The following is a 19,885-nucleotide window of genomic DNA, read 5'->3' on the forward strand; positions in this document are numbered from 1 at the left end:
TAGCTGTTGAAAAGTGAGAGATGTATTCATTTTTGTAAGATACTGCATTCAGCAGGTCAAATTAAGTGGGAGCCATGGGGGCCAAAGAATGACACCATAGCAGCCCTGAGTGCTGCTGTTGTATTGATGAACTTGAACCACTGTAACCACATTGGCACATCCTTGCATTGACATTTTAACCTTGCTCTCAAACATAGAACACTCGAGTCCCGACTTGTGATTTACATAACCTAGGCACCCCTTTATGTCCTCTCCTTTTTGACAGTTAAAATTATTTTTTGTAACGGGAATTATGTAACTAATGTGTTGCTGCATAGTAATTTGTTCAACGTTAGTTATAGTAGTCGTGTTCCTCAAGGTTCCATTTTAGGTCCTCTCTTTTTCATCATTTGACTTATTCAACCGGTGGCCGGCCGGTTCACTACAAAAAACTTGTGAGAGACCTAACTTTTTGCAGCAGATTCCTAAAAATGGCTCCCATAGAGATAATATTTGACTAGCTTTTTTGCAGAAGGTCCTTTTAAAACAGCAGAGTTCTCTTATACCTCTGACTAGGGTTGTACGGCGTACCGGTACTAGTATAGTATCGCGGTACTAATGAATCAAAAATGGTACTACACCTTGTTTTTGATTGATTGATTGAAATTTGTATTAGTAGATTGCACAGTACAGTACATATTCCGTACAATTGATCATGGTAACATGATCAATATAACACCCAAATAAGTTTTTCAACTTGTTTAAGTCGGGGTCCACGTTAATCAATTCATGGTAGTTACATTGTTTAATGCATCCAGCTGGGCATCACAACAAAATTAGGCATAATTAATGTGTTAATTCCACGACTGTATATATCGGTATCGGTTGATATCGGAATCTGTAATTAAGAGTTGGACAATATCGGAATATCGGATATTGGCAAAAAAGCCATTATCGGACATCTTTAGACTAAACGCAGTGCAATGGTTATTATTTTTATTACATTCCTGACTAAAAAACAAAGGTTGTAAACATTTTAAAAATCCTATTATCAAAGCTAAGCTGCAAGTACAACATAGCTCAGGTGTGTTAAAATTATACCAATTACTCATGGGATGAAATGAGACATGCACAGGATGAACAAGCGCACGTCACGGCAATGAACAGTAGAGGGAGACTCTTCTCTACTATGCCTGAACATCTGTTTATTAAGTCCAATTGAGACATGTAATAATAGTCATCATCAACACTTACATTGTCATTTCTGATGTTAAATTGGGCGGTGCCTCTGCAAAGTGACAGCTCTTTGCGACAATTCCATGACAAATCTGTGACGCGACTTACGGCTTTGCTGCACACAAAGGATGCAATCATGATACTAATGGTAGCCTGTTGTGTTTTTTCCCCTTCACCATGAACAGTGAAACAATGGAGCACATTGTCTTTACACAAAGAACATGTTGCAGCGCTGACGCCAGTCATCGCCGCTGATTTACTTTGACCTTTTTATGTCTTCCTTCGTCTCACCTCTTTACTCTTTGAATTGTTCTGTGGTGAAGCCTTGAGTGAATGACAAATGTGGCACATAAACTCGGTGAAAAAGAGGACGTGTGTGGTTCAAGGTGACGAAATGTGCAGGGTTAGAGGTTTAGGCCATCATTTAAATTGGTCAATTAGTGGAAAGCCTGTGACACACACACACAAGCACAATAATACACACACACACACACACACACACACACACACACACACACACACACACACACACACACACACACACACACACACAAGCACAATAATACACACACACACACACACACACACACTTGTATTTGTTACCTTCTTGAGGCCACTGAAAAATTCCTACCTCTTTAGGACCACCCTTTCTAGATATATAAAGGTATGTATTTACAACATTGATAATATATATAAACTATGCGTGTATAAAAAAGTTTGTTGTGAAAAATGAGTTGGAATTTCACAAGAAAAAGGTCACAATTTCACAAGAAAAACTTGGAATTTGTGCAATACTTTGATAAAAGTCGCAATTTTACAAGAAAAGCTTAAAATGTTGGCAATTTTATGAAAAGAGTCGTAATTTTACTCGACAAAAGTCACAATTTTTTAAGAAAACTTAAAAATGTTGGCAAAATAATAATACTCATCGGAGTTTTATTCGGCAAAATTATGACAAAAGTCATAATTTTGACAAAAATTACGACAAATTATGACAAAAGTCATAATTTTACTCCTAAAAATGTCACTATTTTACAAAAACAACAAAAAAATTGGCAATAACGTGATAAAAGTCAGCATTTTATATGACAAATGTCACCTTTTTGCATTAAAAAGTAACAATGTTACATAAAAAAGTAATAATTTTACGAGAAAATATTGCAATATTACAGAAAGAATATGAGAAATTGTTCCCAATTTTGTAAGAAAAAAGTCGACACTGTGAGAAAAAGACTGCTTTTAGTAAAATTTTTTGTGGGGGAACTTTTTGTTTGTAATCAGTTTTTATTCTTCATTATTTATAGTTATTACAGTATGTCTCCATATACATTTTTATTTTATTTTTTAAAATTCATTTTGGCCAAAGGGGGCGCATTTCAATTTCTTTCACACACTTGTTATTATGTATGTTGGCCAGAGGGGGGAGCACTTCACATTTTTACACACACTTGTTATTTCATATGTTGACCAGAGGGGGAGCACTTTTAAAACCAACACAAAGTCAATTTGAAAAATCCTTCCTTTTTGGGACCACCCTAATTTTGATAGATTTCACCACTAGGGGTGCAAATGAGACATTCTGTATTAGATGCAATGGTTTTCCGTATTGGGACCATGATTTATGTCATCACTTAAAGTAAAAGTTAGAGTACCAATGAATGTCACACACACACTGGGTGTGGCAAAATTATTCTCTGCATTTGACCCATCACCCTTGATCACCCCTGGGACGTGAGGGGAGCAGCGGGCAGCAGCGGTGGCCGCGCCCGGGAATCATTCATAGTGATTTAACCCCCAATTCCAACCTTTGATGCTGAGTGCCAAGCAGGGAGGTAATGGGTCCCATTTTTATAGTCTTTGGTATGACTCGGCCGGGGTTTGAACTCACTTGTTCACCGGTCCTCATATGGAAGGTACTTTTCCTTGTCGGTGTCTCAAGAAGGGTAGAAACACACACACACACACACACACACACACACACACACACACACACACACACACACACACACACACACACACACACACACACACACACACACACACACACACACACATACTGGTTATCATTTGGAATGGGGACCAAGTTTTTGATCATCACTTGTGGGGACCACCCTTTCTACAGGTTGTGGAGGCATAAAAAAAAAAGAGGTAAAATGGCCACTGCCCAGTTAGCTCATACCCGTCTTTAAATCTCTGGATTGATGAAGTAATGTGCTGATCATTCTTACTGGGGACCCCGGGGAAAAAGAGTTAATATGGTTCATGGGGACCAAATGTAAATAATTTTGCATAATTCACACAAACTTGTACGGATGCAATATGGGCTGCTGTGCAAATGTCTCACACTCAAACTAACCAGTAAACATGTTTTTTGGGCCAGAGCTTAAACATCACTTAGGCATCTTCAGAATGGATCTGACTATCATTTAAAAAGGTTTCCCTTTGGGGGACCTGTTTTTTTGTCCCCATACCGTCAGAGGTCCCCTAAAGGTGACTGTGTAAACAGAGCGATGTCCCCATTAAGTAGGCATTGCCAGAACACACACACACACACACACACACACACACACACACACACACACACACACACACACACACACACACACACACACACACACACACACACACACACACACACACACACACACACACACACACACACACACACACACACACACACACACACACACACACACAGTGAACTGAGGGTGACACTGGTGTTCAGACATCTATTTTCTTTATCTTCTTTCAGACTGCGCTAACCGATTTGGTACCCTCTGCCAGCGACCCACAGTTGTGCACACACACACACTCTCCGTATCGTAGGATCATTTGTCTATACCGGGGGTGTCCAAACTTTTTCCACTAAGGGCCGCACATGGAAAAATCAAATCAAGCGGGGGCCATTTTGATATTTTTTATTTTAAAAACCAATACAATATATGTATAAAAAAGATACATTTAGGCCTCCACTCAGACTTGATACCGGGGACCCCAAAAAGTTTTGGTCCAAAAAAATATTACAAATGTGTCATTATTTATTATTATTATTATTATTATTATTATTATTATTATTATTATTATTATTATTCAAGGTTTAAATCTCTAGATCAACATTAGGTCTATCTGTCAATATAACACTTTTAAAGATTTAAGTTGTATGCAATTTTTGTCACGGAAAACCGTGTTTTTTTATGGAAAAAAACACAAAATATGTAATATTTTCCCCCAATAAAATTTTAAAGTGGAATATTTGAGATTATGTAATAATTGGAGTCTTAAAAAGGCAAAAGGGTCCTGCTCAGTAAAGTTTAAAAAAATAAATCCAACATTTTTTTTAAATTTTTACCACAATAGTCTCAAGATCAACTTCAGATCTATCCGTCAATTATAAGTTTTATTGTTGTTTATGTTTTTAGTTTGTTCGTTAGGCCCTTCTTTAAAAAAAACTATGTTTTTTAAATGGCAACCAAAAAATAGGCAACATTTTCCCCCCAAAATATCTCAAAGTGGAATATTTAATGTGAAGTAAATGGAGCTTTGAATAGGTCAATAATTATTAATGACATTGATTTTGATTCATTATTATTTTTTAAAGAAAGAAACGGCCTGCATAGCAGCTTTGTGTTATTAGAGTAAATAATGCAACATTTTCTTGTTACATTTCACCTGTTTGCTCTTTCATACCACTTTTTATGTTTTTTATTTCTTTTTCATCGTATTTTTAGAATGTGCCGTTAAAAAATTACCTGCGGGCCGCAAATGGCCCCCGGGCCGCACTTTGGACACCCCTGGTCTATACAATTGTTACAAGTACACCTCTGCATAAAATTGTATCCTTATTAACATTAAAGAAAACAAAAAAGAAAGAAATGTAGATCAACTTACAGTAGGGAAGAGATTCATATGGTCCCATTACCGGGTGGATCTTGCATAAGAGGAAGGTAGAGTTAATAATTTGGCAATGCAGTCTGCTAATGGATAGCACTACTATACATAGCAACTGATGCTATGGTCAAACTTGGAATTGCCACAAAACATATTTTAAGATCCTCAACACTGTACTACCTAGGGTTGTCCTGATACCAATATTTTGGTACCGGTACCGGTACCAAAATGTATTTTGATACTTTTCGAAAAATAAAGGGGACCACAAAAATGGAATTATTGGCTTTATTTTAATAAAAAATATTATGGTACATTAAACATATGATTCTTGTTGCAATTTTCGCCTTATCGATGTAATCATAGTAGTATCGACTAGATACACTCCTGTACTTGGTATCATTACAGTGGATGTCAGGTGTAGATCCACCCATGGCATTTGTTTACATTGTGACGCCAGTGAGCTACGGTGTGTAGTGAAGCATGTTTAGCTACTGCTCGTCCTACAGGGATGATACTTGTAAGAAACCTCACATTTATTTGTCGCCATGGAGGCGAGGATTAGTGATTTAGAAGTAGCTAAAACACTGCCGACGGGGGATGGACGTTAGCCGTTAGCTAGCTAGCCATGTCTTAAAGCACCTCTTCCTGAGGGCGTCTCAGTGTTATAAATTCACTTTTATCGTTAGTTTTTAAACCAAAATGCGTCCGTTCTCCCTTTTCTGTCAACACACTGTGTCTGCCTGTAAGTACTCCGTGATTGTGCGCTGCCGAACATGCTCGTCTGCTCGTAAAACCAGCAATGTCACGACGTGACGACGATGCGCCGTCATGCCTTTTTAGAGGCGGTATAGTACCGAATATGATTCATTAGAATCGCGGTACTTTACTAGTACCGATATACCGTACAACCCTAGTATTGTCGTCTGGCGGCTAAAGTGGATAGTGCACCCTCCCAATTTGTCACGTTTCATGTGTCGGGTAAACTGCGACGAATGGGGCCGAATGAATCCCCTTCCTGCTGCACAACAGAGAATACGTTCATTGACATTGTTTTTTAGTCTGTTGCAGAAAAAAAATGTAAGTGCATCAGTTTGCCTGAAATTAAATAAACAAAAAACTATTAAATCCTGAGAAAATTAATAATGAATAAACTCAATAAATAATAATTAATTCAAATTAATCAACATTAATTTAGGAGCACAACATATAAAAAAGTTCAACATATAAAACAAAAATGGCTAAAACTACTTGATGATTTATTTTTTTATATCAAAATGAGAAAATCAGGGTTAATGGCTACAATGAGCATGGTATTTTTGAAGCAAGATACTGCATGATACTGATAAAGCATGTTCCCCTGGGTCACATGCACCACCCTTGGCATTGTACCGCGACCCCCCGCGGGGGACCCGCCACACTTTTTGAGAAGAACTGCTCTACAGTCATGTGAAAAAATGAGGGCGCTCTCTGGTGTAGTTCTTCTCCTAAACCGCTGCACACAACCTGTGCTATTATTTTTATGACAAGTACATCGCATAGTGGGATTATTATTAAGATCAGGTGTCTCCAGGGTACATTTGCAGTCCACAGCTTGTTAATTTGTGGCCCTTGGCCACAGACCTCATTATTTAAAACCTTGCCTCGTGATCCACTCAGTCAGGGTCTCTTGACTGTTTACGTTTATGTTGCAGGCTATGCTAAGTTAACTTTTGTACTCCTACTTCACCTGCGCTCCCAGTGACAATCGCTCTGTTGTATTGCCGTGGTTTTGGAAATAAAATAGAATTCTCACCTCCAAGCTCCTTCCTGCCATTCATCCTGCATCTCAGGGACACGACCTTCGCAGCAATGCGCCCCGTACTCAGCAGTTCTGCTCGAATGAATGCGACCTCAGCGCGGGAGCTTTTACATTGAGGACTCATCGCATATATATCCGATTTATATCCACATATGAAAGAGGCCTGGGTCGGATATGGAAAATTCGGAATTGGACATGAAAAAAATCTGATATAGGTCGCAAATGGGCAAAAAAATCAAAATTGCCCTGCAGTGTGAACAAGGTCCGAATGATCCGACCTACAAGTGACTTCGCAGTGACTCCAGTCCCTCAGACTACTGTAGAACTAGAGGAGCTAACCAGCTGCATAATGGCCAGGGCTGCTGAGGGGACCATCCTCTTTGACAATTTTTTTCATTTTATGGCCACATGGTTGGATTCCTCTGATTCTCCTCAAGCTCACTCCTACCCATCACTCTCATCTGTGAGATTCTTTGGGGATGGCTGGCATTCGTCCCCTAGGGGGGGCTATGGGAGGCTGTGCGGCGAGGTACGCACAGCTACTTCCTGCTTTGACCCCGCAGCCAGCATCTCCAGTGTCGCTTCCAATGGGTCTGCCGCCGACGCAATCGCCAGTGCCGCCAGTTGGTCTGACGCAGGTGCCAACTGCTCCACCAGTGGGTCTGACGACACCACCACCTGCTAGACCTCCAGCCCAGCAGCCTGCTAGATCTCCAGCCCAGCACATACTTGCCAACCTTGAGACCTCCGAATTCTGGAGATGGGGGATAGGGGGGTTGAGGTGCAGGCAGCATACCCCTTCCCCTTCGGGCTGTCCTGGGTGAAATGAAATTATTTTTCCCAATCATTTTTGGAACTTGCAAACGTATTTCTTCTTCTTACTCGTCGTCGCCATGTCTCTTCTTCGTTCTTCTGCTTCATCTCCTTCTTGTTGTGTAAGCAGTTGTGCACTGAGCTCCAAAAGCCGTAGATGTTATTGTAGTGTCCCGAAAGAGTTAGTGCTGCAAGGGGTTCTGGGTATTTATTCTGTTGTGTTTATGTTATGTTACGGTGCGGATGTTCTCCCAAAATGTGTTTGTCATTCTTGTTTGGTGTGTGTTCACAGTGTGGCGCATATTTGTAACAGCATTAAAGTTGTTTATACGACACCCTCTGTGTGACATGTATGGCTGTTGATCAAGTATGCATGGCATTCACTTGTGTGTGTGTGTGTGTGTGTGCATGTGTTTGAAGTTAACGTTGTCATTAAACCAGTTAAAAGTTCATACAATGTGTCAGCATTTCTTGACATCTTCGAGTAAAGACCATGGATAAACCCGTCCAACGCTACATTGTTATGTGACTGGGCCGGCACGCTGTTTAAATGGAGGAAAAGCGGACGCCTGGACAGCATGCGGCTGTTAAGGGGTGAAGGTTTCAGGTTAGAGAAGACGCTACAGGCAGTGTCATTAAGGCATGCCCCCAATATTTGTCCGGGTGAAAATCGGGAGAAATTCAGGAGAATGGTTGCCCCGGGAGATTTTCGGGAGGGGCACTGAAATTCGGGAGTCTCCCGGGAAAATCGGGAGGGTTGGCAAGTTTGGCCCAGCAGCCTGCTAGATCTCTAGCCCAGCTGCCTGCTCGCCTGCTGCAGAGGCTAAGCTAGACCTCTTCAAGTCTACTATCGAAGCCATCCTCATGTACGGCTCCAGAACCCTCAATGCGCGCCTTCACAAACGCCTTGACTGTTGCTATACCAACCTGCTTCGAAGGGTTCAAGGCTTGTCGTGGCAGTCCCATCCCTTCTTGGAGCAAATATACGGCAACTTATCTCGAGCAAGCACCCGTCTGAGCCAACATCGTGCACAGTTTGCTGGTCACTGCTTCCGTGCCAAGACGGAGCTGATATCACAGCTCCTCCTTTGGAAACAATCTACCAGGGGTCGCCTCACCGACCCCGAAGTAATCGCATGGGACACTGGGATCCTTGTTTCAGAGCTGGATTCTGCCATGGGTGACCCCGACTGCTGACGGAGGGTGGTGCAAGGTCTCTCGGCTTTATGTTGATGATAAAGATGCAGAGGCTGCTGTGGAGGCGCCCGTCTGACAGCCGTACTCCTCCTTTCCTCGTCGGTCAGGTCATGGACGCCCGTTGCGCCAGCTGCAACGGCATTCCGCTCACCGCCGTCACCAGACACGTGCCCGGTGGATTTAGGGACACCAGTTCTCTGTAAATCACTATCTGGTCGTACCAACAAAATTTAGTCGGTACCTAAAGAAGTACCCAATTCAGTACCCATCCCTATAGGACGAACCGGATAATGGACGCTTAAAGGCCTACTGAAACCCACTACTACCGACCACGTAGTCTGATAGTTTATATATCAATGATGAAATCTTAACATTATAACACATGCCAATACGGCCGGGTTAACTTATAAAGTGACATTTTAAATTTGCCGCTAAACTTCCGGTTCGAAACGCCTCTGCGGATGACGTATGCGCGTGACGTAGACCGGGGAACACGGGTATGCCTTCCACATTGAAGCCAATACGAAAAAGCTCTGTTTTCTTTTCATAATTCCACAGTATTCTGGACATCTGTGTTTGTGAATCTGTTTCAATCATGTTCATTGCATTATGGAGAAGGAAGCTGAGCAAGCAAAGAAGAAAGTTGTCGGTGCGAAATGGACGTATTTTTCGAACGTAGTCAGCCACAACAGTACACAGCCGGCTCTTCTTTGTTTACATTCCCGAAAGATGCAGTCAAGATGGAAGAACTCGGATAACAGAGACTCTAACCAGGAGGACTTTTGACTTCGATACACAGACGCCTGTAGAGAACTGGGACAACACAGACTCTTACCAGGATTACTTTGATTTGGATGACAAAGACGCAGACGTGCTACTGTGAGTATGCAGCTTTGGCTTTTTTTTGCGTATGTACGTAACTTTTTTAAAATATATAAGCTTTATGAACCTTGGGTTAGGTGAACGGTCTTTTGGGCTGAGTGATTGTGTGTGTTGATCAGGTGTTTGAATTGTATTGGCGTGTTCTATGGAGCTAGGAGCTAGCAGAGGAGCTAGGAGCTAGCGTAACAAACACGCAGGTGTTTTTATGCAGGATTAATTTGTGGCATATTAAATATAAGCCTGGTTGTGTTGTGGCTAATAGAGTATATATATGTCTTGTGTTTATTTACTGTTGTAGTCATTCCCAGCTGAATATCAGGTCACCCCCGGCTCTCACAGCATCTTCCCTATCTGAATAGCTTCAACTCCCCACTAGTCCTTCACTTGCACTTTACTCATCCACAAATCTTTCATCCTCGCTCAAATTAATGGGGAAATTGTCGCTTTCTCGGTCCGAATCTCTCTCACTTCATGCGGCCATCATTGTAAACAATAGGGAACTTTGCGTATATGTTCAACTGACTACGTCACGCTACTTCCGGTAGGTGCAAGCCTTTTTTTTTATCAGATACCAAAAGTTGCAATCTTTATCGTCGTTGTTCTATACTAAATCCTTTCAGCAAAAATATGGCAATATCGCGAAATGATCAAGTATGACACATAGAATGGATCTGCTATCCCCGTTTAAATAAAAAAAATTCATTTCAGTAGGCCTTTAATACATATGTTGGCCAGAGGAGGAGCACTTCAAATGTTTACACACACTTGTTATTTCATATGCTGACCGGACGGGGAGCACTTTTATAACCGACACACAGTCAATTTGAAAAATCCCTTCTTTTTGGGACTACCCTAATTTTAATAGATTTCACCACCAGGGGTGCAAATGAGATCTCTATTTTTTGTTTTTTGTAATATGCTTAAGGCCGATGACAAACGAGTCACGGACCACAGATGGCCCCTGTGCCGCACTTTGGTCAACCCAGCTGTAGAAGCTACCTGTTAATGGCCACTAGTAGTGTATTTGTTCAACCTATGGTCACATATGGGTTGTCTTACGTCAGCAACGGAAGTCGTAAAATCAGCTGTTCACCTGGCGGGGTTTTTTCAGGGGATGAATTAGCTGCCGTCTTGTTTTATCATATATTGCTGCCTTTGCACCTGTCAATCTTTACTTTTGTATGCACATTAAATCAGCAAAAAAAAACCCCTGACTTTGGAGCAATGTTCACGGACTCCAGAATTTGGCGCTCTATTAGCCGCAATGGTTTTCCGTATCGGGACCATGATTTCTGTCCTAACTTGTCCACCGCTCCTCATATGGAAGCTGGTTTTCCTTGTTGACGTCTCAAGAAGGGTAGAAATACAAGGACACACACACACACACACACACATGCGCTTTCCAGGTGTGTGCGTGTGTCGACTCCAAAAAGACCCAATCGGGGGCGACGCACAACGCAAAGTGGGTCACTATTTTGGCGTAGTGGTGTTTACACACAATGTGATCCAAACATGAACCCCCCTCAAGAAGTGTGGATGTTTGCTTGCATCATCACTCTCTTGTAGCATGCACACTTGTATCCTCTTGACTTAACACACACACACACACACACACACACACACACACACACACACGGGTCCATGGAGCGTGTGAGAAATCGGCTTACACACCCAGACTGAGAGGAGTGGATGTGCGCGCACTGGCCAACATCCACGCTGCGCATTAGGCAGGTGCCCACCAGGAGCTCGCTTCTTTTGTTTTTTTCATGGCGGGGTGGGTGGGTGGGGGGAGTCATCATTCTTCATCAAGTGGGCATGGAGTCGTGCGTGTTTTCGGTGGTACATGAGAGTGCAATGGTGCATTGAAACGCGCATGGAGGGACCCTGCGAGAGTCATCAATGGCGGAACTTGAAGTTTGCAGGAATCTCAGTTTGGAGAAAGGTGAGTGATGATGATGATGATGACAATAACAATGTGTAGCTCATTGTGCGTAAACTCTCTATTCTGATTGCAAGGTTGTGTTGATTTCCCACTATCAAACCCACCCGTTACATAACATGTGTATCTGCATTGTGATGGTTTTGCACGTGTGTTGCGCAATAATTGGTGAGTGTCCGGAAAAACTGGTCAGTGGCACTGTTGTGCGTGTCACTAGGGGGCAGAAAAGCCTCACATTAAGTGTCACGAGGCGTGCACTATTAGCCCCGGAGAGCTTTAAATATGTGTCTCTAATTGACTGCAATGTTGAAAGGACCCCCCGCCGGGTCCAATGGCTGCAGCATGTCACATGACTCATTCAGAACAATGCCACCATTTTTTTTTTTTTTTTTGCACCTTGGTCACACATGTGTGATTTTTTTTTTTTTAAAAGAGTCAAAAAAGGAGCAAATGAGGACATCATCCCCTTATTTAAAAAAAAAAAAAAAAATCTAATTAATTCAGGCATCATCACATCATGACAAGACAAGTGGAAAAATCTCCCACGCCAAAGAAAATGGCTTTTCCCTGTAAGAAAAAAAAATGTGTGTGTTGATGAAGATGAATCTCAGCACGTTGTCTTTCCTCTTCGCCTGCCTCTTCCTCTCTGTCGCCCCGGGCCAGAGAAACAGCTAACAGACACCAGGGGAGTGCTTGCATCCTTCCTTCTCCTCCTCCTTCTCTTCTCCTCTTTTTAGTGAATTCTATTAACCTCCCTTGCTATTCCACATGCATGTGGTTTCTTTTTTTTAATGGAACGTTTGGGGAATAATAGCATTTTGCAGCTACTTACTTTCAAGCACATTTCTCACCGTAATACAAACAAACCTTGTTGACCTACAATTTATTTCCCGTAGTAAACAACAGAAAACATCTGTTGGAGGAGTCAAACTATCGCCATCATTAAATCTTCAGCTGTACAGGCAATATTTGAAAGTAGTACAAACCCCAAAACCGGTGAAGTTGGCACGTTGTGTAAATGGTAAATAAAAACAGAATATGATTTTTTGCAAATCCTTTTCAACTAGAGATGTCCAATAACATCGGCCTGCCGATATTATCGGCCGATGAATGCTTCCATCTCCCGAATTCGGAGGTCTCAAAGTTGGCAAGTATGCTCTAGTACAGTGGTCCCCAACCACCGGGCCATTTTTTTTTTTTTTTTATTAAAGAAATTTACACACAAAAAAAAAAAAATTGTTTTTTTTTTGTGTGTAAATTTCTTGTGCGGCCCGGTACCAATCGGTCCGCGGACCGGTACCGGGCCGCACAAGAAATTTACAAAAAAAAAAAAAAAAAAAAAAGTTTTTTTTTTTGTAAATTTCTTTAATAAAAAAAAAATAATTTTTTTTATTTTTTTTTTTTATTTTTTTAATGAAATCAACATAAAAAACACAATATATACATTATATATCAATATAGATCAATACAGTATGCAGGGATACAGTCCGTAAGCACACATGATTGTATTATATTTATGTAAATACACCCCATATTTGTAGTGGGTATTAGGATTATCTCAGGGAGAGCATGTCCCAAATTCCAAGCTGCTGTTTTGAGGCATGTTAAAAAAAATAATGCACTTTGTGACTTCTATTATAAATATGGCAGTGCCATGTTGGCACTTTTCCGTACCATTGACCACTAAATGGTAACACCCGGATACGTTTTTCAACTTGTTTAAGTCGGTGTCCACGTTAATTCATGGTAAAGTTACATTGTTTAATGCATCCAGCGGGGCATCACAACAAAATTAGGCATAATAATGTGTTAATTCCACGACTGTATATATCGGTATCGGTTGATATCGGAATCGGTAATTAAGAATTGGACAATATCGGAATATCGGATATCGGCAAAAAAGACATTATCGGACATCTCTATTTTCAACCTATATTCAATAGAATAGACTGCAAAGACAAGATACTTAATGTTTGAACTGGTAAACTTTGTTATTTTTTGCAAATATTAGCTCATTTGGAATTTGATGCCTGCAACGTGTTTCAAAAAAGCTGGCACAAGTGGCAAAAAAAAAGGAGAAAGTTGAGGAATGCTCATCAAACACTTATTTGGAACATCCCACAGGTGAACAGGCTAATTGGGAACAGGTGGGTGCCATGATTGGGTATAAAAGCAGCTTCCATGAACTGCTCAGTCATTCACAAACAAGAACGGGGCGAAGGTCACCACTTTGTGAACAAATGTCATGACAACTGTCGAACAGTTTAAGAACTGGACCCCAGGAAGAAAAGTCTCCACTGCGGTGTAGACTAATGGGGATCCTTAATAAACTAAACTAAACTAAACAATATTTCTCAACCAACTATTGCAAGGAATTTAGTGATTTCACCATCTACGGTCTGTAATATCATCAAAAGGTTCAGAGAATCTGGAGAAATCACTGCAAGTAAGCGGCAAGGCTGAAAACCAACATTGACCATGACCTTCGATCCCTCAGGCGGTACTGCATCAAAAACCGACATCAGTGTGTAAAAGATATCAATCACTACATGGGCTCAGGAACACTTCAGAAAACCACTGTCAGTAACTACAGTTGGTCGCTACATCTGTAAGTGCAAGTTAAAACTCTACTATGCAAAGCCAAATCCATTTTTTTTAACAACACCCAGAAACGCTTTGCTGGGCCCGAGCTCATCTAAGATGGACTGATGCAAAGTGGAAAAGTGTTCTGTGGTCTGACGAGTCCACATTTCAAATGGTTTTTGGAAACTGTGGACGTTGTGTCCTCCGGACCAAAGAGGAAAAGAACCATCCGGATTGTTCTAGGTGCAAAGTTGAAAAGCCAGCATCTGTGATGGTATGGGGGTGTATTAGTGCCCAAGGCATGGGTAACTTACACATCTGTTAAAAAATTAAATTCAGTCTCAACTCTAATGATGAACATAAAGGGTCACGTTTTGTTGTGGTGGTTGAGTTGGTTGTGACCCCAGGATGGAGAGACGGCAGGCGAAGTGCAGGTCAAAATGTATTTAATGTCCAGCCACCCCCGCCACCCAAGAGGGACAAGCGGAAGAAAAAATGGATGGATGGATGGAGGACAAAACAACAATAGTGCTGCAGGAATGTCCACGAGAAGCGGAGGGAAAGCTATGTGGCATGATGGTACAAAGCAAAAAATGATCAAAAGGACAGGGCTGGCATAAGACGAAGCCTGATTGGCAAATAGGGACATGTGAGGGAGCCAGCGGTCAGACTTAAGTGGTGGTAAATGGACAAAAACAGGAAGTGAAAACAAATATAGGCGCGCTTTACAGGATATAAAAATAAATACATTAAACTAATAATAGCTGTCATGTGAGATCAAGGCAGGAACCTTCAAAAATGTATTTTTATAATAAGTAAAACACCGTATGTTGTCATACTGACAATCTTAGACTGTCACTATATATATATATATATATATATATATATATATATATATATATATATATGTGGGAAAAAATCAGAAGACTATTTCATCTCTACAGGCCTGTTTCATGAGGGTTTCCTCAATCATCAGGAGATTTTAATGGAAGCATTCACATACCATGGTTTATATAGGGCACAGAGCGGGTGGGTACAGGCAGGCGTAGGGGCGTGGTGATTGGCTCATGTGTAATGAGCCTGCCTGTACCCACCCGCTCTGTGCCCTATATAAACCATGGTATGTGAATGCTTCCATTAAAATCTCCTGATGATTGAGGAAACCCTCATGAAACAGGCCTGTAGAGATGAAATAGTCTTGTGATTTTTTCCCACACATACATATTACGCTCTACCATGGCATCGAGCACTATTTTTTTTTTTTTTTTGGATAATCTAATCAAGACATATATATATATATATATATATATATATATATATATATATATATATATATATATATAATATATATATATATATATATATATATACATATATATATATATATATATATATATATACATATATATATATATATATATATATATATATATATATATATATATATATATATATATATATATATATATACATATATATATATATATATATATATACATATATATATATATATATATATATATATATATATATATGTATATATATATATATATATATATATATGTATATATATATATATATATACATATATATATATATATATATATATACATATATATATATATATATATATATACATATATATATATATATATATATACATATATATATATGTATATATATATACATATATATATATATATATATATATATATATATATATATATATATATATGTATATATATATATATGTATATATATATGTATATATATATATATATATGTATATACATATACATATATATATAATATATATATATACATATATATATATATATATATATATATATATATATATATATATAATATATATATATATATATACATATATATATATATATATATATATATATATATATATATATATATATATATATATATATATATATATATATATATATATATATATATATATAGTTATCTCAACGTCCCCTCGGACGAGCTGACTGACGTCGACATAAACGGTTGTCGACATAACTAACCATTGAGGATTGTTGACATTATTGTCCTCGATTTATGCATATTTTAAACTTAGTTATTCTGTTTAAATATGATTTTGTAGCGTTGGAAATGTTGTGTATGGTTCTGAGGTGTGATTCAAAGGTTTGGCTGTAGGGGGCAGTGGCGTTTGCTTGCTGGTAAAGAACTTGCCTGACAATGAAAAGTAGCAACTTTGGCCACATTGACTGGAATGCCTCTGTTTGTGTTTATTTCCTGTCCACGCTCTTATTTTGGTTCCATTTTCCTGCATGTCTCCCTGAGCGCTCGTTTCCCTCACCTGTCCCTGATTGGCAGCCTGGCACACCTGGTTGCAGTTGCCAATCAGGCTCCTATTTATGCCTGCCTCGCCCTCCAGTCAGGTCTTGATGATTGTATTCTATATCCTGTTGCCTGTTCCCTGGTTCCTGTTGGCTGTTTCCTGGTTCCTGTTTTCCCTGAATGTGCACTTACCAGTTGCACTATTAGTTTTTTTTACTTTAAAGTCATGTTTTCCTGCGCTACGCCTACCATCTCTGCATCTTGGGGTTCAAGGCTGACAGCAGTCGACACCACTTTTCGATTGCACACGCAGTCTTAGGGAGACGCCCACTAATAGTACACGCTATCTTATAGATTGCACATGCTGCTAGCCCCAGAAGTTTGACAACCTAGTGTGTGAATGTGAGTGTGATTGCTTGTCTGTCTGTCTCAAGTGCAGCTAGGATAGGCTCCAGCCACCCACCCCTCCCGTGACCCCGAGAGGGACATGCGGTAGAAATGGATGAAATTTACAAGGTTTCACTTGTTTTTGTCCAGCAACCGATGCTTGTATTTTTTACATGTCGAGCATAGGGTTGTCCTAAAACCAATATTTTCGTACCGGTACCAAAATATATTTATATACTTTTCGATACTTTTCTAAATAAAGGGGACCACAAAAATGGTCTTTTTGGCTTTATTTTAACAAAACATCTTACGGTACATTAAACATATGTTTATTATTGCAATTTTGTCCTTAAATAAAATGATAAACATGCGAGACAACTTTCCTTTTATTAGTAAGTAAGCAAACAAACGCTCCTAATTTAGTCTGCTGACGTATGCAGTAACATTTTCATTTTCCATTCTATTATTTCGTCAAAATTATTAAGGACAAGTGGTAGACAATGAATTATTAATCTACTTGTTCATTTACTGTTAATATCTGATTACATTCTCTTTTAACATGTTCTAGCTACACCTCTGTTAAAACGTAATAATCACTTATTCTTCTGTTGTTTGGATACTTTACATTAGTTTTGGATGGTACCACAAATTTGGGATCGATCCGATTCAAAGTAGTTACAGGATCATACATTGGTCATAATTTAAGTCCTCATGTGTCCAGGGACGTATTTCCTGAGTTTATAAACATAATATATATTACAAAAAAGGAACAAATATTTTGTAATGCTAAAAAATATCGATGTAATCATAGTAGTATCGACTAGATACGCTCCTGTACTTGGTATCATTACAGTGGATGTCAAGTGTAGATCCACCAATGGCGTTTGTTTACATTGTGTTGGTGTGTAGTGAAGCATGTTTAGCTATTCCTCGTCCTGCAGGGATGATACTTGTAAGAAACGTACTATATTTGTCGCCATATATATATATATGTCTTAAAGCACCTCTTCCTGAGGGCGTTACAGTTTTATAACGTCACCTTTATTGTTAGTTTTCAAGCAAAATTTTTATGGCTACTAAGGGGAGATGAAGGCAACAGACACCAGGGGGAGTATGTATGTAGCTCTGAAATTTATTATATATATAGACCATATATATATAATAATCAAACAATACTAAATATAATTGTGGTGGATGGTCCGAATCTTAAACAGCAACAAAAGTGAATTTAGTTTTATTTACCCATAATCAAAAGTACAAAGTTGGATTGAATTGCCCATGCAAACAGACAACGTCCTCCGGAGGAGTTGGATGAATCGAGTATCATGCGAATCACACATAGGCTTGGTCAACTGGCCATTTATCTGTTTTTCTCATGTGTCAAGGTCCTGTTGTTTTGGAAATGTTTATTCTGCAACCTCCTTGAATCCTTTAGCCATAACAAACAATCAAAACATTTTGTAGAATGGTCAGACCGACCACTCGTGAAACTATAAACCACATATGGTTACTTCTAGACCTTCACCCCAGATCCCACCTCACTCCTACCCACTTCTCTAAAGTGGGCTGGCTCAAGGTGGAGGACAGAGTTAAACAACTTGCACTGAGCCTAGTCTATAAAATCCGCTACACCTCCCTGATACCGAAGTACATGTCAAACTACTTCCTTAACGTAAATGACCGCCATAACCACAACACCAGGGGGTGCTCCACTAACCACGTTAAACCCAGATTCCGAACTAACAAAGGTCTTAACTCATTCTCTTTCTATGCCACATCAATGTGGAATGCGCTCCCAACAGGTGTAAAAGAAAGGGCATCTCTATCCTCCTTCAAAACCGCAATAAAAGTTCACCTCCAGGCAGCTACAACCCTAAACTAACACCCTCCCCGGATTGCTAATAATCAAATGTAAACAATCAAATGCAGATACTTTTTCTTATGCCTTCTGATCTCTCTCTCTCTCTCCCTCTCTCTCTCTCTCTCTCTCTCTCTCTCTCTCTCTCTCTCTCTCTCTCTCTCTCTCTCTCTCTCTCTCTCTCTCTCTCTCTCTATGTCCACTACTTGATGTCCATACCCCCCCACCACCCCCCTCCACACCCCTGATTGTAAATAATTCAATGTGATTATCTTGTGTGATGACTGTATTATGATGATAGTATATATGATAGTATATATCTGTATCATGAATCAATTTAAGTGGACCCCGACTTAACAAGTTGAAAAACTTATTCGGGTGTTACCATTTAGTGGTCAATTGTACGGAATATGTACTTCACTGTGCAACCTACTAATAAAAGTCTCAATCAATCAATCAATCAATGGTCCTTCAATGGTTCAGAATAGAAAAAAAAGAAACGAGCAGACATTCTTAAGGTTTTTCGACAGACTTTCTTTTCGGACTTCGACAGACACAAAATATGGTTCAAAAGGTCGGAAATTCTACTACATATTAACTAAGGAAATGGAGTGTGACAAAATCCAAGAGTGTGTATGGTGTAAGACTATGTGTAGTATCTAACTGGAGCGTTTTACCGTAAATGTTGGTGAGAGCGAAGAAATGAGAAAGCCCAAGGGGAAGGCAGATGGTTCAGGGCAAGAAAGAGGCGTCAGAGTCCGAGTTCATGCGAAGGGGTCGAGGATCGAGGGTGGCAGTCCAAAGTCCAAAAGAGAAGTCGAGGCGCACAGCTCAATCACGCGGGGACGAAGGCAGATTGCTGGTGAGGACGACAAGGAAGAACAATGAAACACGGAGGGAGAAATGTAGAGAGAGAGAGAGAGCATAAAGCTGGGTATCGGCTTACGGTACAGAAGACTATATTCCGGCGCGGGATGGCCGGTTTGAGCAGGCTTATGAAGGCAGC

At 39.8% G+C, this 19,885-nt stretch overlaps 1 protein-coding gene across 3 annotated transcripts in view; it reads left to right on the forward strand.

Annotated features, from left to right (window-relative positions):
- The window catches only part of plch1 (phospholipase C, eta 1), a 221,712-nt gene that overhangs the window by 45,232 nt on the left and 156,595 nt on the right, over positions 1-19,885 (forward strand). Inside the window, exon 1 of one of the 3 annotated variants that reach the window (XM_062059984.1) lies at positions 11,597-11,735. The exons of the other annotated variants lie outside the window; for them this stretch is intronic. Within the exon in view, the coding sequence (XP_061915968.1) occupies positions 11,693-11,735 (43 nt within the window). The 5' untranslated portion in view covers positions 11,597-11,692. Of the gene's footprint in view, positions 1-11,596; positions 11,736-19,885 lie in introns of those variants that run through there. 3 annotated transcript variants of the gene reach the window in all.

The sequence above is a fragment of the Entelurus aequoreus genome, linkage group LG10 (assembly GCF_033978785.1).
Source record: "Entelurus aequoreus isolate RoL-2023_Sb linkage group LG10, RoL_Eaeq_v1.1, whole genome shotgun sequence".
Lineage (NCBI taxonomy): Eukaryota > Metazoa > Chordata > Actinopteri > Syngnathiformes > Syngnathidae > Entelurus > Entelurus aequoreus.